The 23991-nt window shown below is 36.7% G+C and overlaps 1 protein-coding gene across 1 annotated transcript in view; it reads right to left on the reverse strand.

Annotated features, from left to right (window-relative positions):
* Window positions 1-845: 845 nt before the first annotated feature.
* LOC136877234 (zinc finger protein 665) overlaps window positions 846-23991 on the reverse strand; it is a 184290-nt gene continuing 161144 nt past the window's right edge. Inside the window, exons 11-12 of the mRNA XM_068228707.1 lie at window positions 20723-21418; window positions 846-1611 (exon numbers count right to left, since the gene is read on the reverse strand). Coding sequence (XP_068084808.1) covers window positions 1224-1611; window positions 20723-21418 — 1084 coding nt within the window. The 3' untranslated portion in view covers window positions 846-1223. The remainder of the gene's footprint in view (window positions 1612-20722; window positions 21419-23991) is intronic.

Genomic DNA, 23991 nt, shown 5'->3' on the forward strand with positions numbered 1-23991 from the left:
CTTCAATTCAAAACCTCTCTGCAGGGTTCATATATTAAAGAAATGAAATGGCATGTAGCTTTTAGTGCTGGGAGTGGCCGAGGACAAGTTTGGCTCGCCAAGTGCAGGTCTATCACCCATGCGTCATGACGAGGATAAAATAATGATGATGACACATACACCCAACCCCTGTACCAGCAGAATTAACCAAGTATGGTTAAAATTCCTGACGTTACCAGGAATTGAACCCAGGACCCCTGTGACCAAAGGCCAGCATGCTAACCATTTAGCCGTGGATCTGGACGTTCATATAGTGAGGGTATATGACACTCCTGGTGGTGATTTGTCTGTTGGATGGGACGTTAAGCCTTGAGCAGACTCCTTGTACTGAACAGGGGTAGGCTATGTGCTGATCCAAGGTTTCACCCTCCGTCTACCTTATCATCATCACCTATACTCAGATGGTCAACTAGCCCATGGTGTCAAACAGAAAGACAGTACAGTTCTTTGTGTAACTATGTTATCTCTTTTTAAATAAGGAAAATTAATTTCTGGATGGCCTTTGTATGTAACATACTTATTTTTTAATTACCACAGTAACTATCCAGTCTCAGTGTCACTGAGTGCTTTTCTAAGCCCAAGTTGGTAGGTTCAATTTTGGCACAAGCAGTTCCCATCTAAGGGGGCTAAAATATACCAGCCTTGTGTCAGTAGCATTACTAACATGTAGACTGAACTCCTGCACAACAAAATTCCAGCACCTCAGAGTCTCCAAAAACGATGAGAGTAGCTAGAGGGACAGTTAACTAATAACATTATTATAATTATTATTATTATTATTTTAGATGTTATACATGTTCCTGAAATATTTTTCTTGGAGTAACAAAAAGGTATCTTAGCCTAATGTCAACTGAAGAAATGGAATTTTCTTTGCAAACTACATCAGCTATAATGCTAACAAATCACATTATTTATTATTTCATGAAATTCATGGTGTTATGTATCACACAATCCTAATGATTATGAAGGAAACTCTGATTTCAGTCTGAAATTCAATTGCATCTTTCAAAGCTGTAGAAACATTTTTAGGCAGTGATAACCTGTCAATCATTATTATTATTGATGTCTAGTCCAAGGTGATGAAAAGAGAAACACTGGATAGAGAACAACTCGTAAGGGATGTTAAAAAAAAAAAGACAGCCTTAGTGAAAGCCTTTCAGAAAATGATGAACATTTTAAAAAAATTACACTGAATTAACAGTTTTTGCTGTCTGTTGAGTACAATTCTGCCCTTTTCTTGTATGACAATACTCATGAGTAACCAAATTATCACGGCGAGTGAATCTTTTTCCACAAGTACTGCAGGAGTATGGTTTTTCACCAGAGTGAATTAATAAATGTTTTCTCAGGGATTTCTTGTGAGCAAACGTCTTGCCGCATATAGAACATATAGGTCGCACCTTCTCAGAATGTTCAAAAAGATGAACATTCAAATCTCTACTACAGCTGAACGTCTTCCCGCACAGTTCACAGGAAGACAGTCCGACTTTGTTATCAGTATTCTTTGTACTTTGCCGATTATCACTTAAGTCAGTCGCACGCTCCGTGACATTTGATGACGATGTCTGACCACTGAAAAATATATAAAGTCTCTTTTAAAGTAACAACTCAGTGCAAACAAATGAGTTACAATGATCAACAAGAACCTTGTCATACATGGGTTTGTAACATATTAACTTGATTCCACTGATGTTTGCTGTATGGAGTACAATATGTAATAAATGAAAGGCAAATGTGATATGCAGTTATCAAATTACGAGTCCTATGCAAGGGAAACTGTCTTAATGGGCGAGAATCTTAGTCGGCAAGAGATTCAAAGGGCGAAGCAAGTGGATACTGTCCAGAATAAACAAGGTAATACATGTCTCATTACAATAGAAAGCTCATTGATCTCATTGTTAGAACTGGTTTTCAAGGGGGGTAAGTACATATAAATGCAAGTGCATAAATCTGAAACAAATCCCAGGGGAGCCAGGAAGGAGGCAAGCACACTTAACTTGGGGTAAGAAGCTACCTGATATTACAAATCATAGAAACCGACAAATGTGCCATCTGCACAGACACAGTTCAAAGCAACAAGAACCCAACTGAATGCGATAACTAAATACAATGGTCTCACCAAAATATAATCTAAAACAAACAAGAAAAAATCTGCAAGGCAGCTTGGCTACACATGGACTTCAAGCCTCAACTACACCTCATGAGATACACTGAAGGGATAAAAAACTGGTATATCTGGTAACTGAATTGAAAATAGTTTTGTGGTCAAAATGTTCAACAATATAAAAGAGTGCATTAAGAAGGAAACATCATTAACACAGAAGGGAAACAACTCTAATTTTATTGCATTGTATAAGCAGAAGTAGAGAATACAACCCTTTGGTGGAATGGATCCTCATGGCTCAGCATACTGGATCCATATCCAGAATGCTTGGAAGATCCTGCAACAAACTTGTCAAAGATGAACGATACAACAGTAACACTTAATGCAATGTTCACTGAGAATCTTCAGACTACATTTTCATTAATTTCTAAGTTGTGTTGTATTAAGGTATTTTGTCATTCATTTAAAGTGAAAAGAAAACTGGTGCAATACAACAAAAAGAAATTTGGTAAGCAGAAAATAAGGTGATTGAATGGACTCCGCTTCAAGCATTCTCACAAGTACATCAGAGTTTGGCAAATGACCAAGATCTTCATAAAAGAAGTTTACTGAAGTCACTTACCCCATTCTGAGATAGTGATGGTTGGACTAAGTAGGAGGAAGACTTCAACTGTCTGTGCTGACAGAAGATCAAAGACATCCTGTTCTTCTACATCAAATCATCATATCATACAGATAATCATGGATGAAAAACATTGCCATTTTAAGAACTACATGCCAGAACAGCTGTTACACTGAGTTTGCCTGATAAATTGGCCTATCAGTGATCAAAGAGAAGGAAGGAGCCCCATTAAGAGGTGTATGAATTGTTTCTGCGTTAATCCTACTGGCAGAAGTATACATGGGCAACTTGCCAAAGACTTGCCAAAGGAAAGGGTTATGCTAGCTATTCATCCTTTCATTAATACTGGAGTAGACTGCACAGGCAATATCTATTCAAGAAAATCATAAGAGGTAGCATACTAGTGCTGAAAGGCTATATAACAGTATTCACACATTTCAGGACCAAGGCAGTGTACTTGGAGCTCACATCAAAGCCCTCTGCCAAGGCATTATTGGCTGCATTACAATGTTTCACTGCATGATGGGAATTTTGGAGAAAATGGGAGGAACTTCGTTGGTGTGGACAACACATTCTTCTTCTTCTTCTCTATCCTATTTCAATTCACTGCTGGATATAGGCCTCTTCCATATCCTTCCATTGTTTTCGATCTTGAGCCACTTGGAACCAACCTCCTTTCTTATACAACAGTGGATTAAGTGGCAGTTTATCCCTTCCCACTCACCACACACTGGAGGGTTGTGGGAGGCAGCAGTAACGATTATGAATGACATTTGTTCAGAGAGAGATAAGGATGCATTTTGACCTTTGAAGAGACATATTCCATCCTTTGTAACATAAAGGCAGTATTCAATTCCTGCACCTGAACATCTTTACCAAACAATCCAAATGCTTTCCAACTTCTGACACCTGCTCTCTTCATTATTAGTGACTCATTAATACAACCTACAGAGAGACAAATCTCAAAGGCCAGATAATCAGTTGTCTCATTGGCAGCACATTCAGAAGATTTGTCAGTGACTAAGGTACCAGTGGCAATGAGAATATTTGCAGGAGCTGCAAAAGTATGTCAGGTGGCACAATTCTGGTTGACTTATCAATACTGATTCCTTACTACTTTTGATGGAGGACAACGTGCCACCTTTGGAATGGCCCAAAGGCAGAGTGGTTAGCATTCAAACAGTCAAGATGGTGAGGTACTGTACCATATGTACAGCCAATGGGACATTCAACTGTAATGTCAGGAACATATGCCTTCCCTCTTTCAAAGATGACAACTGCAAGAAGACATAACTTCTGCAGATGGTATGTAATCACTTGATTTTATTTAATGAGAGAAAGAGGCATCTTTTTTAATAGATTCAGAACATGACCTACTGATTTATCTTCAAAGTAATTTAGTAGTAAAGTTGATTAGATTTAGGTTAGGGGAAACAATTGAAATAATACCTTTCAATAGGGACAGAATATTAGAGAGACTTGTCAAAATTTATTGAATTCTTTTATATTATTCTTACACAGCTCAGATTACTAGTTTGGAAATATTCCAACTTCAAATTACATTGATCAGAATGGTGTGTTTTTAGAAGAAAAGAGATGTAGTCTAATTGTTTGAGATAGATGCATGTCAGATGCAATAAAGCTTTGAAGGACCATGAAATGCAGCAATATGCTTTCATTTGAAACCAGTTACAAAACGGGGTTGATTTCACAGTGCACTGTATTGTTTAACATGGTATCTACCTTTTGCACATGTGCTCCCTTCAAATACACAGGAGCACAATATTCTGCAACAAAGTAGGCAAGACTGGTACCATTAAGTGGAAGTTCCCCAGGCAGTGCCACCGAATTTATGCTAGATGTTATTCCTTGCAGTTATTTTGAGAGAGATGTTATCATGACATTTTCAAAATTTCTGCCTTGTTCCACCAGTGCAATGCTGTTAACTTCGATGAACTTGGTAGCTCTAGTGGAGAGGAAGTCAAGATGTAAGATTAGTGGAGACAAAAACTGTACCTTGTAGTAGGCCGTCTTCTATTTACGACTTACAAATCTTGGAGCCAGTCAACTTTCCAAATTCCCTCATATGGTGTCACACTGATTGTTCAAACTGGTGGCTTAGCATATGAAGGAGGACACTTGCTCAATTATGCTTTCAGATTTTCTTGTATTATCTGTTTCGAGAATATAGTAATGTTTGTTTTGGAAGATTAATACGTAAGCCAATCTGTTCCCTAAGCCAATCCGTTCCCTATGCTGAACAAATCGATTCATCATGCACTGAAGGGCATTTAAATCATCTTCTATGACAACAGTTTCATCTGCATATCTGATGTTGTTAATAACTTCCCAATTTATTTTGATCCTGGCATATTCTCTCAGAGTTTGCTTAAATATTGCCACAGAATAAATATTAAACAAAAGAAATGAGATTACACAAGTGCTGACAGACATCTTTTCTGATTGAGGCCATTTCTGAAGTTCCTTGATCAGTTCTGACATCTGCAGTATAGGTAACTGATTATGCATTGATTGTTATGGTCAATACCAGTTGATCTAAAAATCTCCCTCACCTTTTCATGCCTAACACAATCAAATGCTCTTTTTATAAACTATGAAACAAGCATAGACATCAACATTTACATCCCATCATCAGTACATTTAAGGAAAAGTGTGCTTCACATTTACCAACACGATTTCAGAAGCCAAACTGATTCTGTTCCATGTGAAATTCGCATTTATGAGATATTCAAGTGCAGATGATTCCCTTGAATATTTTACGTAGATGAGACATCAAACTTATGATGATCATAGCACTGAGAAGAGTTGGGCTTCTTAGGGTGTGGTATGAATGTTCTTGACTTCAGCTAGTCAGATGGTATCTTTCCTGAGTTATACGTTTTATTGAGTAACAATGTTAAGACATTGAGGCCAGCAGATTTCTGTTCTATCATTACTTAGAGAACTTAAGCGTAAACTCCATCTGAACCCATGGCTTCACCATTCTTTGAAGTTTTACTGCTTGTACAACTTCATTTTTTGTCATTTCAGGGCTAATCTCATTTATTTTCTCACCTGGAGAAGAAGGATCATTTCTGTCATCTTTAAAAAGAGTTTCAATGTATTCCTTCCATCTTTTGAGTTTCCCTTCCACACCCCAGGTGATTTCATTGTTGGCATTTCTCAGAATTTGACCATATCATTTCTGTGTAAACCAGTAAGTTCTTTCACTTTCTTATGCAGGATAAAATAATAATGTTTGTCTTGGAGGACCTCAGTCTCATTACATTTCTCAGAGAAATTAATTTCTCAGGCTTTCTTGCACTCAGCATTTTGTATTGAATGTGATCTTTAGTTTTAAATTCCTGTGTGTGTGCTGGTTGTCATTTTGATGCACTGATCTGCTTTGCGTATCTGATAGAATTGTCTACAATTTCCCTATTTTAATTACAGAAATTCTTCCCATAATACTGGGGTGAATTTGGATCTTAATTGCTGCCATCTTGTTCATTTTTATTGTTGAGCATTGACTGTACATCTTCAAGATTTCTACTGATATACAGTACATGACACGTAACAGCACTTAAGTGGTAGTCACATCAACTTTTGAACTAAATAATATTTCTGTACATCTATGTGTCATGTCTACTGACCATGAGTAATCATGATTGAATTAGGTTGGAGTTTGTAATGCTTTTATCTGAGATTTTATTACATATCATATGGTCAATGCTTTTATACTTGGTTTATGTCTGTAATATAATTTAATCCTTTTATAATAATTTTACTTCAGATTAGTATTACATTTCTAAACCAGTTATTATTTTGATTCATTTATCACACATATAATAATTTCATTACACTAAAATTAAAGCAAACTGACCCTTGTGATGTCATCATTCACTTAATTTAACCCCCCCAAAAAATAATGGAAAAGAACCCTCATGTTCTACGGGAAATTCTCGAACACTCATGGAATGCAAATTATGTCATAAGACCTTTACCATGATAAGTATACATATTCATATTAGTTGTTGTCATAATGAAGACCCTAATGAGAAACAAAATTCTCCCAGCAATGAAAGTTCTAAAAAACTGAACAATTTATCTCAATCACTGAAGAAATATGAGTTAAGTGTAGGGCTTTTCAAAAGTATCAATCACCATCTCATTCAATCTCACCCTGAAGCTCACTAGAACAACATTAGTTAACTTCATCAAACCTCATCTTTGACAAATTCCAGCATTACTGGTTCTGCAGCTTCAACTTAAAACCTCCATGTCAAAATAGCTCAGATCCTCCACACAATGTTATCAATGAATGTAAGGAATGGGAAAGTAGGTTTGAAGGACTTGTCTCTTTTGATTCACCTGAAGATCAATAGTTTGATAAGGCAGTGAATGACTAGTGCATAGTTCCCAAGGAAGCTGGGAATAGTTGTAAAGAACGACAGCACCCATCAGTAAAACACTATAAATAGCGGCAGACCAGGAAAAATAATCCTGATGGACTAATTTACAAAAGATTTAAAAATCATAAACAAGCCAGTAAAAGAAATGCCAAACAACAAAATATATTTTTTTTTGCTAGTGGCTTTACGTTGCACTGACACAGATAGGTCTTGTGGTGATGATGGGATAGGATATACCAATGAGACCTATTATAAATTATAGAAACAGTCCAACATACAAACTTTCACAATTCATTCATAAATTCCTTAGGAAGCATTACTCTTTTTTAGCAAACGAAACAATACAAAACTCAATAGATTTTTGCACTAGAACAAAAGCATTAAAGATTAAATGACATCACTTCCTCGCTTCATTTAATATAACAAATGTGTATCCAAATATTCACATTAAACAAACTACAGAAATAATAGAATCTAACTTAAAGAACTACAGCAAGTTGAGCATTCTAGAAATAGAAGAATTTATGAAACTACTCCAATTTACCATCAGTAATAATTATTTTAAATTTCACGAAACCATTTACCAACAGCAGGGCCTACCTATGGGTTCCCCAGCCTCAGGCATATTAGCGGAAATTTATATAGACCACCTAGAATACACATCAATCAATAAAATAGACAACATATTCTTCTATTGTAGGTTTGTCGACAATATTTTTGTCATCATCGATAACAGATTCACTTATATAAACATCATTTTAGACAAACTAAATACTTTGGACCCCCATATAAAATTCACCAAAGAAATCAAAAAGAACTGCTCCCTAAACTACCTGGACCTAACAAAAACCAGAAATGAAAACCACCTATCCTACAATCTACAGAAAACCCACACACACTTCAAACACCATAAAAACCTATTCCATCCATCCCATCATACATATAAGAGCAGCTTACTTTAGCATGATACAGAGAGCCCTCAATATACCATTAACAAAAGAAGACTTAAACAATGAACTAATACTTATCTACTGTATAACATAGCCAAACACAATGGGTACAGTAAAGAAATGGTCAATAAAATTATACACAACATTAAATCTCAACCCAAAACCAAATTAACAAAAATAGACAAACCCAAGAAAGACTACATACTTTTCACTTTTAACAACACACACATATACCCTGTAATTAACGTTAAAAATGTACAACTTAAGAATAGCATTCAAAGCCATGCACAATAGCTCCAATATCATACACACTGTTCGAACTGTCAACAACAACAACAACAACAAATACAACCAATCAGAAGCTTACCGCATCAAGTGCAATGATTACAAAACAAGTTACATTGGGCGTACAGGCAGAAATTTTAAAACCCGGTATAACGAACATCTAAACGCAATACAGCATAACCACTTCTCAGCAATAGGCCAACACACTGAAGAATATAATCACAGTTTTACGAACATTGAAAATGATATGATAATATTAAACATTAAAAAAAGGCCCCCTGCTCAACATTGAAAATGATATGATAATATTAAACATTAAAACAAAGGCCCCCTGCTCAATATAACAGAAGAGTTTTACATTTCTTTAGATCAATACGCTAATCCCAATTTCAATATAAATGATATTACAGAAAAGACCAATATTATCTACATTAAAGTCATTCCCACCCTCAAAAATGACTACCTCAAAACAATCAATAAGCAGTGCCACAAAACCACCAAGCGACACGCCCAACCCCACCTCTGCACCCACAACAACCAATTCCCCTACCCCTCCGTCCACACCTCCCCTCATAGCCGGCATAAGCCCAAGACGAGCCCGCAGTAGTACGCAGCAAGTTCCGAAACAGAGCACTGCCCAACCACAACAGCAGCAGAAAGTACACTTTCTAATTCACACACGTCTTCAGGCATTCCTTCAGTCCACAACCCATCACTTAAAAATATTTATCTTTTACAGATAACCATAACAGCAGGCACAATATAGACAAGAAAGGAACCACCACTGCTGTCAGAATTTAAAATCAAACAAGACTATGACTTCATCTTATGCTTCTAACTCAAACGAACAAGATTTTATCTACCATGAAGCTAATGTGGACCTTTTAATGACAAGAGTTTTATTATAATACACCTAGCCATTAACCAACCAAATACAATACACCATAGAAACTCATCATTGCTTACAAACAAATCAACTGACGCAAATCTATGATTAACAACACAATAACTACAAGAAAAAAGCACTCGCAAGACAGGTATAATTAAACTCACCAAGTTTTAGACTCAATCATACTATATCATCATTCACGAACACTAGCATCAACTGATATATTTCACAGCCATAAGACTTTACCAAAAAACAAGAAATATGCAAGACAAACATTAATCAGTGCTTCACATATGTTTTTAGTACATTTTAATGTGTCTTATGTGTTTGTACAACTGATTAGCTCTTAAGTTTAGGTTAAGTTTTTTAGAATCACAACTTATGCAACATAGTTTCTGTTAGGCACGTAAATAAGTGAATGATGTGGGTAGATTTGTCAGTTGGAGGAATTACGACTAGAATTGTCTCCGTGTATGCAATGTGAGGGTACAGACGAGGATGAAGTTGACAAGTTTTATGAAGCACTGAGTGATAGCATGGGCAGGGTCAACAGCAAGGATAGAATAGTGCTAATGGGTGATTTCAATGCGAAAGTTGGGAATAGAACTGAAGGATATGAAAGGGTGATCGGTAAATGTGGGGAAGATATGGAAGGTAATGGGAATGGGAAGCGTTTGCTGGACTTCTGTGCTAGTATGGGTTTAGCAGTTACAAATACATTCTTCAAGCATAAGGCTATTCACCACTACACATGGGAGGCTAGGGGTACCAGATCCATAATAGACTGTATCTTAACCGACTTTGAATTCAGGAAATCTGTTAGGAATATACGGGTTTTCTGGGGATTTTTTGATGATACAGAACACTATCTGATCTGTAGTGAACTAAGTATCTCTAGGACTAGGGTAGAGAAAGTGAAATTTGTCTGCAAATGAATAAGGGTAGAAAATCTCCAGGACGAGGAAATTAGACAGAAGTACATGGATATAATTAGTGAGAAGTTTCGAACAGTAGACAGTAAGCAGGTTCAGGATATAGATAGTGAATGGGTGGCATACAGGGATGCTGTAGTAGAAACAGCAAGGGAATGCCTAGGAACAACTGTGTGTAAAGATGGTAAAAGGTGAACATCTTGGTGGAATAATGAAGTGAGAGCAGCTTGTAAACGTAAAAGGAAGGCTTATCAGAAATGGCTCCAAACAAGGGCTGAGGCAGACAGGGATTTGTATGTAGATGAAAGAAACAGAGCAAAACAAATAGCTGTTGAATCCAAAAAGAAGTCATGGGAAGATTTTGGCAATCACCTGGAAAGGCTAGGTCAATCAGCAGGGAAACATTTCTGGACAATAATAAAGAATCTTAGGAAGGGATGGAAAAAGGAAATGAACAGTGTTTTGAGTAATTCAGGTGAACTCATAATAGATCCCAGGGAATCACTGGAGAGGTGGAGGGAATATTTTGAACATCTTCTCAATGTAAAAGGAAATCATCCTGGTGGTGTTGTGAACAGCCAAGCTCATGGGGAGGAGGAAAATGATGTTGGTGAAATTACGCTTGAGGAAATGGAAAGGATGGTAAATAAACTCCATTGTCATAAAGCAGCAGGAAAAGATGAAATTAGACCTGAAATGGTGAAGTATAGTGGGAAAGCAGGGATAAAATGGCTTCATAGAGTAGTAAGATTAGCATGGAGGTTTGGTAAGGTACCTTCAGATTGGACAAAAGCAGTAACTGCACCTATCTATAAGCAAGGGAACAGGAAGGATTGCAGCAACTATTGAGGTATCTCATTGATTAGTATACGAGGCAAAGTATTCACTGGTATCTTGGAAGGGAGGGTGTGATCAGTCGTCGAGAGGAAGTTGGATGAAAACCAGTGTGGTTTCAGACCACAGAGAGGCTGTCAGGATCAGATTTTCAGTATGCGCCAGGTAATTGAAAAATGATATGAGAGGAATAGGCAGTTGTGTTTAGGTTTTGTAGATCTAGAGAAAACATATGACAGGGTACCGAACGAAAAGACGTTCGCTATACTAGGGGACTATGGAATTAAAAGTAGATTATTAAAATCAATCAAAGGCATTTATGTTGACAATTGGGCTTCAGTGAGAATTGATGGTAGAATGAGTTCTTGGTTCAGGGTACTTACAGGGGTTAGACAAGGCTGTAATTTTTCACCTTAGCTGTTCATAGTTTACATGGATCATCTGCTGAAAGGTATAAAATGGCAGGGAGGGATTCAGTTATGTGGAAATGTAGTAAGCAGTCCGGCCTATGCTGACCACTTGGTCTTAATGGCAGATTGTGCCGAAAGCCTGCAGTCTAATATCTTGGAACTTGAAAATAGGTGCAATGACTATGGTATGAAAATTAGCCCCTCGAAGACTAAATTAATGTCAGTAGGTAAAAAATTCAACAGAACTGAATGTCAGATTGGTGATACAAAGCTAGAACAGGTCGATAATTTCAAGTATTTAGGTTGTGTGTTCTCCCAGGATGGTAATATAGTAAGTGAGATTGAATCAAGGTGTCGTAAAGCTAATGCAGTGAGCTTGCAGTTGCAATCAACAGTATTCTGTAAGAAGGAAGTCAGCTCCCGGATGAAACTATCTTTACATTGGTCTGTTTTCAGGCCAACTTTGCTTTACGGGAGCGAATGCTGGGTGGACTCAGGATATCTTATTCATAAATCAGAAGTAACAGACGTGAAAGTAGCAAGAATGATTGCTGGTACAAACAGGTGGGAACAATGGCAGGAGGGTACTCGAAATGAGGAGATAAAGGCTCATTTAGGAATGAACTCAATGGATGAAGCTGTACGTATAAACCGGCTTCGGTGGTGGGGTCATGTGAGGCGAATGGAGGAGGATAGGTTACCTAGGAGAATAATGGACTCTGTTATGGAGGGTAAGAAAAGTAGAGGTAGACCAAGACGATGATGGTTAGACTCAGTTTCTAACAATTTAAAGATAAGAGGTATAGATATAAATGAGGCCACAACACTAGTTGCAAATCAAGGATTGTGGCTTCGTTTAGTAAATTCACAGAGGCTTTCAGACTGAATGCTGAAAGGCATAACAGTCTATAATGATAATGTATGTAATGTAACTTAAACCTCAAGGTCATTCATACTTACATACCGCAATTTAAATGATAAATCATAACTTATATGCCCCATTAGACATATCCGGATATGCCAATCAAAGATGGGAACTTCCTTCAGATACTGTAATGTAATTTATGCAAAACATCAACATTAGCCAGGTGATGATGCCCAAATAGGCCGAAACCAGTACTGTAAGAACTACAAGTATAATACATTGTATTGATCAGGTGGAATCCTTTCTTTTCCATATATGGGATGGGAAAGGGCTAGGAGTTGGAAGGAAGTGGCCGTGGCCTTATTTAGGGTACAGCCCCAGTATTTGCCTGGTGTGAAAATGGGAAACCACGGAAAACATTCTTCAGGGCTGCCGATAGTGGGATTTGCACCCGCTGTCTCCCAGATGCAGGCTCACAGCACTGCGCCCCTAACTGCACGGCCAACTCATCTGGTCAACAAAAGAAATGACTCTGAGCTCACACAGTTTCAATACCATTATAATCAAAGGAATGTGGTGAGGGAACTTGTCTCTTCCCTATCCTTAATAGATTGTGAACTGAGTGTTACAGCTGTTTCTGAATATTATAGCAGCCTGTCAGGTTCTAGCAGTGTACACTTGCTTGATAAAGGTGTGCATGATCAATAATCTTGAAAATGAGCAAGCTGTCATATCAAGGGATGACATTTTTAATGCATGTCAGGGAATTCGAATAGACACCACCGTGGAAAAGATGGAGTAAGGTTAAAGGTTATTAAAGATCTTAATGCATACAAAACCATTACTTTCACTGCAACTTACAGGATTCATTGGGGATATATTCCATTGTTTCAGGCATGGTAGAATAATATTAATTCAAAAAGGCAGAGATCCAGACAATGTGCAGGACTGGCAATGTATAACAATCTACTTGATATTACGGAGAATTGTTGAAAGAGTGATAGATAAAATGTTCAGAAGAAATGTACTCAGTCCTATCAGAATGGTTTTTAATCTTGCATGGGAACTTTCATTAATTAATCTATTCTAGACGGGTGCATAAAAGACTCAAAACATAATAGGATGGATTGCTGCACTGTATTCCTACAACTCTCTAAAGCATAATGTATCTCATGAGCATATAGAACGAACTCTGAGCACCGTTCCTGTTTCCCCAAAACTTAGAATGCTAATTATTAATCTTCTTAAGGGAAATTCAACCAGCATACAAATTAATGGAACAACTAGAAAAAGTCAAATCCCTATCAAGAAAGGTGTAGCTCGAGGTGCTCCCTTCTCCCCTATACTATTCAAATTAGCAGTCAATCATGTTCTGAGAGACCAACTGAAAGAAAAATAGCCAAGGAATATGGGAACAACATAATCCCGGGCATGGAAAATCAGATGGCGCTTGTTTTTGCTGAAGATTTGGTGCTATTGTGTGAGAACAAAGCAGCAGCTTAAAGGGGGGGGGGGGGGGGTTATAAACTAGTCATTACATGTTTAGTTACCTCTTGACAAAATATGATTATTTCCTACATTATTTCAAGTAGGGCATTGAAAATCAATATGGTGATATATAACATCCTGACCTATTGTTTGATATAGTACAAATCAAAATTTAATGTAAAGTAGCCACATTATTTATTAATAAATTTTGATAAAATCATTAACCACATGATATGACAAAAACATGATAACTCTTTAAATATGAGCTTAAAGTTTGTTTTCATTCTTTTGAGTTGAAACTGACAGAATATTATAGAAGATGGACTAATATAAAATCTCTAAGTGCATTCAAATTAATTTGGCAGATTTAAAAAAAATATACATACAATTTTTTAAAATTTTTATGACCTGTTTATATCATTATATTAAGCCTAAATTTTGTCTCAGTTCCATTATTTTGGTTCATCCTCTATATAATTCCTATTTGACAAACTGTGTAAAGTTTCATTTAGATGAGACAAGTGGTTCTTGTGATTTTACATTTCTTGTTTGAAAAAAAAAAGTTTTCTGGAAATCGCATGTAAAGTCGTCACACACAGTTCTATTCACCCTTCATCTTAGAAGGCTCTACTGCCATATGTTATACCCTCTGTCTGGATGTTCTTGGATTGTTCTTCCAGTCTCAGTTTTTGCCTAGTCCTTCTAGTCTCCAAAGTTGACTGTTTTTCTTTTTTTCAGCTGAATCTGCATGCACCTTGTCAAAATTGCTCTAAGCTTCCACAGTATTCTTCCCAACTTTGATTCCCAATGCCTTCAGTACTTGTTGACTACTGCTAGCTCCATCATTAAAACTGGCCACTGCACTGTAGGTTGCTATTTGAACAATTTTATTACCACTGCATGATGTTTTGGGACAAATGGACCAAACTTTACAGTTGAATGACTCATTTGCATTGTGGTTTCTCACTTTTACACATCTTCTCAATAACTCTGTTTTGCCAACCCAGATATATTACTTCCAGTTAATTTCACATTTCCATGACACAATTTGCAACACAAATGCTCACTTATATTATCCACTAAAGAAGAAAATCTATAATCCTATATGTCACGCTGTCAGTATCCTTAGCATCACTGACAGGTGACCTAAGCTCTGGCCCAAATTTCCTGGCTGATGGACTAGGCCTACTGGTTATGTCGATAATAACATTGCTATTATCACCTCTTTCTTTATTAGAAAAGTGATTTCCAGCAAATCTCCTCTTTTTCTGTCTTGCAACATTCCCTTCCTTAGGCATTATGATCACAATTCACAACACAATGTAACAGAAGCACGTGGAAAGTTTCAAAACAAACTGTTACTACCGCCAAGGAGTAACACAGAAACCTTGGAAACAGAAATTCGAAGCTTTCCATTCTCAAAGACAACTCACTAAACCAAGGATACAGGCATGGCATACGTGTATACTAACCATGCAGCCAGTGATAAAAGAAACTGACGAAAAGAGAAAATACACAACCGTCTGGTGCTGTACATTTGCATCCATTGCTACGTAGCCACGCCCATCACAATGTGCAAGCTGTCACTAAAATGCAAATAACTCTAAAACTATGAGGAATTTTTACATAAAACTTCGTATCTGTATTTAGAAAGCCTCAACCTTTCGTATGCGATTTATTTTTTAAAATATCATTTTTAGTATAGTCTACTGTATGACCCCGCTTAACATCTCACAGATTTAGTAACAACTTCTTTAGCCAAAATCGGACTCCAAATAAATACTACTAAAAGTAAGGCCATATTGATTCCCAAATAGGAGCGGCTATCAGGTGGATAATCTTTTCATAAGTTCTGGAATTTCATTCTCATACATTTCTATCTTTTGTAATTGGTGATTTGCCCAATGTGAATTTTCTGGATTTCAATTATATTATCTTCAACAGAGTTCCTGAAAGAAACAGCCTGCAAACTTAAAATCTCCCTTCCTTACGGCTTACAGAAGAGAGAAAGTACAATAAAACAACATTCAAGTAAAAGAAAAAACGGAAGGATAGATATATGCTAGGCAAATTGTCTAACTTTTGAAAATGACAATAAACCATATAATTACAACATGTACCACTTTTAAAAATAATGTTGTGCAATACGCATATCAAAATAAAGGAAGGAAATGTGTAAAATTAAAATCTCTCTCTGTGTTGTGTGTGTGTGTGTGTGTGTGTGTGGAGGCTTACCATAATTCCCCAGTGAGCTGGAAAATTGACAAGTTTATGAATATCACGATATATTTATGAAACACATTGCTATATCTTGCATTTTATGAATAATATATACTTAGGTACATCACAGTTGCTTATAATGAGGTTAATTTATTTTTATAATGTTCAGTAATTTTAATGTGTAAATTTTCAAGTTGACAGTAGTGATAAACCATACTTATCGTAGCCATATTTGCCTTGTAGGGACCAACCCGACATAATTCCAGGTACAGAGGGGTTAAAGGGTATGCTGACTTTCCTAAGGGCAACTTTTTGGTTAGCACCGGGAAAGGGCTATTAGCTTCAAAATGTACCAATGCTGTAATGTTCAGCGAAATCTCAGCAGTGTACCCAGTACCCGGGAGATGTCTCACCATGTCCAGGTGTTAGTTTTGAGACTGCAGCAAGCTTGAAACTTAAGGATAAGTGTTAGCATCATGCCCATAAGGTGAACTGTTTATTAACAAAAGATACCACAGAGCGAGGACTGCACTGGCCACAGATCTGAAACCTTTTAAATATGAACTATAAGAGGATGTCCATTGTTTGTCAACTGATCGTTTCATGGGGGCTGATACTGTTGCCAATAATCTGTAAGCATGCGGGGCAATGAGTCTCGAACCAATCATATGACTTGAGAGATTTCTGAGCCAGGCTGGCAAGGATAATAAGGAAAAAGAAGTCCAGTTATGAACTGTGTCTGCCAAGTTTATCTGAGCATAACATACAGCATGAGAAATGGACAGTAGTGGGTTTACTGTTTGGAAGCAGAGGTGGCATCTCTAAATTTATGTGGAATCATATGAAGGATATTGGGATTATCCTAATTTTTTAGAGTGTACTTTGTCCTTAAGTAATCTCTCACAGTTCTTCTGTATATACACTATTTTGCACTGTTTTCCAGAGTAGGAAATGACTACTTTTTCTTCAAGACCCCTTGTGTTAATCATTTTGTATGAGCTGATGCTAATTCCATGAATAAAGAAAAAAGTACACCCTAATAATGTTATCAGTTTTTGCGTCACACTAACTACTTTTGATGGTTTTCGGAGATGAAGGGGTTCTGGAAATTTGTCCCACAGGAGTTCTTTTATGTGCCAGTAAATCTACAGACACAGTTGAGTACATTCAAATACCATCAAACTGAGCCTGGGTCGAACCTTTCAAGTTGGGATCAGAAGGCATGCACCTCAACTGTCCTGAGCCACTCAGCTTGGTCAAGTATCCTCTAAATACTTCATACATCAACATAAATTTTAACTGAATCATCTACAAATTTATCAGGAGGATGTAGGGAGTGGAAATGTTCACAAATTACAGCAATAGATATGAGAACATTCCATAGTACGAATCATTATTTAACTTAAGCCTACATTCACATCATCATCTCTATTTCAACTGAAATGATTAAACTTTCAAACTTCCAATTTTAATGGTTGATGAATAGAAATTTTGTGTATATCCAATATACTTAAGTAATCTCTTCCTGTACTTCTAAAAATACACTATTTTGCACACTTATGTTAGAGTAAGAAATTACTATTTCTAAATTTACCTCAAAACAAAAAAATATGTTTTATTAGATAACTATGGGTCAGAAACTGATAACTGAGGTAGACTTACTTTTGAATGAGTTTGTCAATAGAATTATTCCATTTCAGTTTAAAGCCTTGACAAAGTTCAAAAGTGCAGCCTCTTGCTAAAATGCTAAAATACAAGCTTGTTCTCTCAAAATCACTCAATTTTTCTGTGTTGGGTCACATGAAGTCTGGTGTACAAGATCCACCTGTAAGAGGAAGAACTTGTGGCTTGTGTGCTTACAGCTGCCAGAAGTCTTTGAACATCTATAGCAGCATGTGGCACATCGATGCAGAGTTTTTAGTGCAGCAAAATGCAGTACAGTAAAATCTCTGGATTCATACACCTCTCCATTATGGAGAGTGGTATAAAATCCCAGCTAACAGATATAGGTAATAATGTCATGTAAATCTTGTGCTATAAATGGATAGGGATACAAGTTTTATTTCCACTGGATATAAGTTACCTCTAAATTATGGACATGTCTTAGAGATAAGTTGAAAATTCAATGCAAAAAATGTGAAATCAGCTACTGTGTTATCCTCACATTTTCAACATTGTCACACTTCAAAATATTGCACACTCCCCTTGCCCTACCCCTTGTCTTCAAGGTTCTTTTGGATGAGAGTGTTTATGTGTCAAAGGACAACTCAAGTCACAGCTTCATAGCATTCCTATCTCTTTCTGTATTTCTGATCCTTCACGTGAAAAGAGAAAATAGACTCAGTATGGGATGTTATTTGGTTTGGCTCATGAGGTACCATTAACATTCCAGAGTGGATTAGACAAATTTCCTTCTTTGCTCCTGCAATCCTCATAGGTTTGCTTTACAATTTGTATCTGCATAACAGTATGTTTTAATATGATTGATTTTGAAATAAAAACCTTGCAAAAGACAGACACTAAGCAAAAATGGTGAAACGATATGGGGTGATATTTCCAAGCATATCAAAAGATTTCTGTAGCATGCGGAATATGTTTGGGGACTACCCAATGACTCACGGCAATGAGAGGCACAGCTGTTACTATGCTTACACAGCCTGTCTGTTGGCAGCCTGAGCTGATGTAATAATTGCATGTCTATTTGGTCTTCATTTTGCAAGTGATAGATTTTGGCTTATCAACCGACTACTGCAGAACATAATTTGTATCTTACAGATTTTTAAACATGAATATGCACGAGGAGTAAGATGATTTCATGATGGATTTCTCGGTGTGAGAATACCAACCTGCAGTGGAATATCATTTGTGAATAAATTCAAACAGTGGATTTATTGTTAGATTAGAAATCTGTTAGGGAACAACAGTGATACTAATAAAAAGCTGCAGGATATTCAACCATGACTAAAACAATCCCCAGGGAAGACCTTAAGGAAACTTATCCAACAAGCTGATACTTTTATACTTTCTGCACACAGAAAAAACTGACATTTAGACCTATCAAGTAATGGAAATGAAAAGTTTAAGTGTAAATATCTTTGACACAGATTTTTTCAAAAAGAAAGGGCTACAACACTTACAGGATATAACTACAGTGTATAGTAATAGTATTTTAGGGGAATGATTAAACAGCATAGATTTATGGCCAACATACAGTCCTGCTTTAACACCCTATGAGTTTAACGACATATGAAAGTAATCCACATATAACAGAAGAACTCTAAGAGGCAAAGTGTAGTGAAATTTTCAAGCTTCCTGCAGCTGAGTTTGAGAGGATGAACAGGAGTATCATTGCACTCTACAATACATAACTGCAAAGTATGTAATGGAGAGCATTCTTGTCATTTACTCTAATTTGGTACTTTGTCATTTTATTTGGAATTTACTTATTCCAGTGCAAATAATAATTTTTTAAAAATGAAAAGGCACACACATGGTGTTGGTTCAGCGTTAGCACACGAGATCCAAGAATGTTAGCAAAGAACACTTTGTGGAATATCTAGAGAGAAAAATGGAACATTCATAAAATTGTCATAGAACATAACTGACTCGTTGGCTGAATGGTCAGCGAACTGGCCTTTGGTTCAGAGGGTCCCGAGATCGATTCCCGGTGGGGTCGGGGATTTTAATTTTTATTGGTTAATTCCAATGACTAGGGGACTGCGAGTTTGTGCTGTCCTCAACATCCCTTCAACCCACACACCACATATAATACTATCCTCCACCACAATAACACAGTTACCTACACATGACAGATACCGCCCACCCTCGTCGGAGGGTCTGCCTTACAAGGGCTGCACTCTGCTGGAAATAGCAACACGAAATTATTATATACTGCAATAGCATAGTCTGAAAGTTATAATATACATTCTGGAGTATATCTCTCTTCTGTATGGACACTTCCATTTTATGCGTGAAATATAATTTCCCTGATATGCACTTGTAGGAGGTTTAATTGAATATTTCAACTGGCATAATAAAGGATAATTATTAATGTTAAGTATAAAGTTTTCATCAAAAAGTACCTAGATTTTCAACCTATGGCTATTTAAGAAAACATACTTTTACTGACTTAGTTTCCTTATTAAAAGCCGTTATTTAACCACCTAATCAATACAGTTTTTCTTATTAGGCAGTTAAATAATAACATTTAGTAAGAAAAATAACTCATATCCATCAATACAGGCTTAACAATGAAGTTCATTGTTTATGCTTTTTTTGGTATCTCCTATCCCCCCAGAAGTCTGAGCAGCAAGATGTTCTTCACTAAGCATGAACATAAATAATAGTTCTTAATATAGCAGCATCATTTTCGGTGTAAACTGCATCTGATTCCTAGGATGTATTCATTTCACTAGAATAGCCAATTCATACTAATTTGAAGATAAATATTGTCCAACTGTAAAGAAAACATTAAATACTACTTGAAATCAATGAACAATACCTCATCAACAATCCAGGTACCCTTATCCAATAACCAATGCAAACTCGTTCCTGGGAAACCACTCTCTATACACAAAATAGTAAAATATTCCTTACAACAAATCCAATGGAAAATCTGCTGAGGTAACAAGCTTCTTATATTAAAAATATGAAAAAAAAAAAAAATACTTACCCATCCTTGGGTTTCCGGAAAGCATTCTTATGAACGAATTCATGCGTGAGCATTGTCTCTCGACGAGTGAACCCCTTTCCGCACGTGCTACAGGAAAACGGTTTCTCCCCCGAATGAACCACAGCATGGGCTTTAAGCGTCGCACGATGAGCAAATGCCTTGCCACATACGGTGCATATATGAGGTCGTTCCCCGGAGTGTACTAATCGGTGTACATTGAGGTTTCCTCTTCTATTGAACGTCATCCCACAAATTGAACATGAATACGGCCTTGCACCAGTATGAAGGAGATTATGATTATTAAGGCTAGTTTTTGTCGTGAAGGTTTTACCACATTCTTCACAGGAATGTAACTTCTCGCCTGTATGCAGGAGTGTGTGTTCATTTAAATAATCCCGACGAGTAAATGACCTTCCACACGCAGCACAGGTATATGGTCTATCACCAGTATGTATAGACGAATGACTTTCCAAGTGACCTCTTCGTGTGAAAGTTTTTCCGCAAACTTTACACGAGTAGGGTCTACTGCCCAAATGTGTCAACTGATGTCTGTTCATAGTTCCTACTTGCGTAAAGGATTTTCCACATATTGAACATATATAAGGTGGTCCTTTCTTGCTTCTCTTGGTATTTCTACTATGCTGATCATTACCATCCACAGATGCTGGTAGAGACAGTGATGAAAATAGGGGTGCTCTATAAAATTAGAAATAAGAATTAAACAACATTCTGTCTGCCTCCTACAATATTCTATTTTGTTATGACTGGCACTTATTGGTGAAATCACAAAATAGTAAACTCAAGAACTACATTCAGATGATAGGGTCTTTTTAAAAAAAAAAAAAAAAAAAAAAAAAAAAAAAAAATCAGGAATACTTAATTTTCCTGAGACAAATTCGAAAAGGCAAAAGTGATTCAGTATTACAGAGAAAAATTGTATGCATATTAAAATCAGAAAACTACACTCATCCTTTGATATACCCACAATAATTTAGGCCACTACTGAGTATTTCCAATATTCTTATAGGTAGAATCTTAAATGATTCCAGCACTTTACAAATTGGCAATAAAGTAGGCTTGAAAAAAGAGAAAGTTTTAATATAAATATGATATTTCAACTTGGTTAGATTACTTCTCAAGATCTCCATTTAAATGCATAAGAAATTTATTTACGACAGTAACATGTATGTAAATAGATTTCATAAAATAAAATATTTTAGTAGACCAGACCAGAACATATCATTCCACAACAATATGGAGAAAGAAATAAAACGATGACTTGGTCAAGCATGGACAAAATACTGGTCCCTGAAATTCATTTTAGGGGACAAATCCCTAAAGCCAAGTATGAAGACTGCAGTCCAGGAGAAGGGGTTACTACTAGTAATGCTTTATGGATGTCAAACCTGGTCATTAACTTCAAAGCAGAGAAAAACGCTGCAAATAGGACAACGCAGGATGGAACGGAAAATCCTCAACGTGATGCTGAAAGACGAATGAGGAATGAGGAGATACACAGAAGGACCGGTACAAGAGACACACTCAACATAGGAGACAGATTGAAGTGGAAATGGGGAGGTCAGATAGCAAGAATGTAGCACAAGAGGTGGACACAAAGACTAACATTGTGGGATCCTAGAATCGCCAGGAGAAATGCAGGAATGCAGAGGATCCGATGAGCTCATTCGTTCAAGAAAATGGCTGGTGCACAGTGGACAAGAAGAGCAAGAGACAGAGAAGAATGGAAGACCCTCGAAGAACTCCTCTAAGTGTATAAATGTAAATTAAAATTTTGTATGTGCTTAGATATATGAACAACAATACATAACATACGAGATATATAGGTCAGAAAAGTGCCTTTGCTTTCATATTATATACAACCATTAATGTACATTGATATAATAAAGCTAATACAAAAAGGATCTTAATTCGAAACATGAAATGCACAATATTTACAGCGTTACAGATGAGATAGTTTAGAGAGTGGAGCAGGAAGGATAAAAAAGAAAAAACATGAAGAAGCAGCTATGTAGTGAGAGGGATTGACAGCGAATGCATTACATATATGTATTATTCACTTTGGTTTGAGATGAGCTTTCAATTTGATACTGAACTGCCCAAATTTGTACAGGTTTTATCTCACAAAGAAGAGAATTCCAGACTTGGGCAACTTTTAGAGAAATATATGGTATGAAATACTGAGGTGCAGGCCTGAGTAGTGTACACAGTCACTCCGTGCCCATGAGCTGCAAATCTGTATCCTAACTGGAAATGCTGTGCATATTGTAGGTGCCAGAAAAATATGTTTAAGGAACATATGGTGAAGTGTTTTAAATGCTTCTTGTATGGGAAGAATGGGTTCTTTTCGTGTTTTGAAAGACTGGTGAATTATATGGCTCTTTTATCTAGGCTTTTAAGTTTCTTAATCCTTACCTTCAAAGTTTGGTGCAATGCAGGAGCCCCATATGTAATTATCATCTGGATGAGTGCAAAATATACAGCCCTGTCTTTCTGAAGGTCTGGACCCTCTCAGTTTACGGAAAACAAAACCAAACACTCTTGAGGCTGACATATTCAGTGCACATATTCTGCTCAAGATCACTAGTATTAGTCAGTCCTGCACGTGTGATACTATCTGAGTGACAAATCAATGTACCTTTATAGAACAACTGGGGATATGTGTGATTTGTAATAGAGTTTTATGTTATAGATATATGTATGCTTTAGAAGAGTTTATAATTATTTCACATAATGGAGATATATAAGCAGATATATCTACAACATATCTCTCTTCTTTCAAAGTAGTCTGGTCATATCAAACCACACTTCAGGAATTATTAATTTTTTATCCTGAAGCTGTGCAATGAAGTCTGATATTTCATTTACAGCCTACGCACTCATTGCGGTTTTAACACTTTGAATAATAAGCTCATACTAGATGTGTGCATGCTGGCTCTCACAATGTGGATGGTGGCCACATATTACATGTGTTACTTTTACTTTGATTTAAACAAAACTGCCTGTAGTTGATACGATTACCATCTGTACATGGTTGTAATTGTTCATTCAGTCTGTATTAGAGAGTAGCAGTAATTAGGAAATTCAATTACAGCAGCAGTTCTTTATGTCCATCTTGAACTCTTTAGAAGCCCATGTAGGCTATGTGCACAGCTTGGAAGTCAGTTACACACCAGCTATTCTGTAGTGGTCCCTCAACAACAGATATGTTATCAGGAGTTACAGGTCTGGAGACAGATGATAGTGATGAA

This window comes from Anabrus simplex, chromosome 7 (assembly GCF_040414725.1).
Source record: "Anabrus simplex isolate iqAnaSimp1 chromosome 7, ASM4041472v1, whole genome shotgun sequence".
Lineage (NCBI taxonomy): Eukaryota > Metazoa > Arthropoda > Insecta > Orthoptera > Tettigoniidae > Anabrus > Anabrus simplex.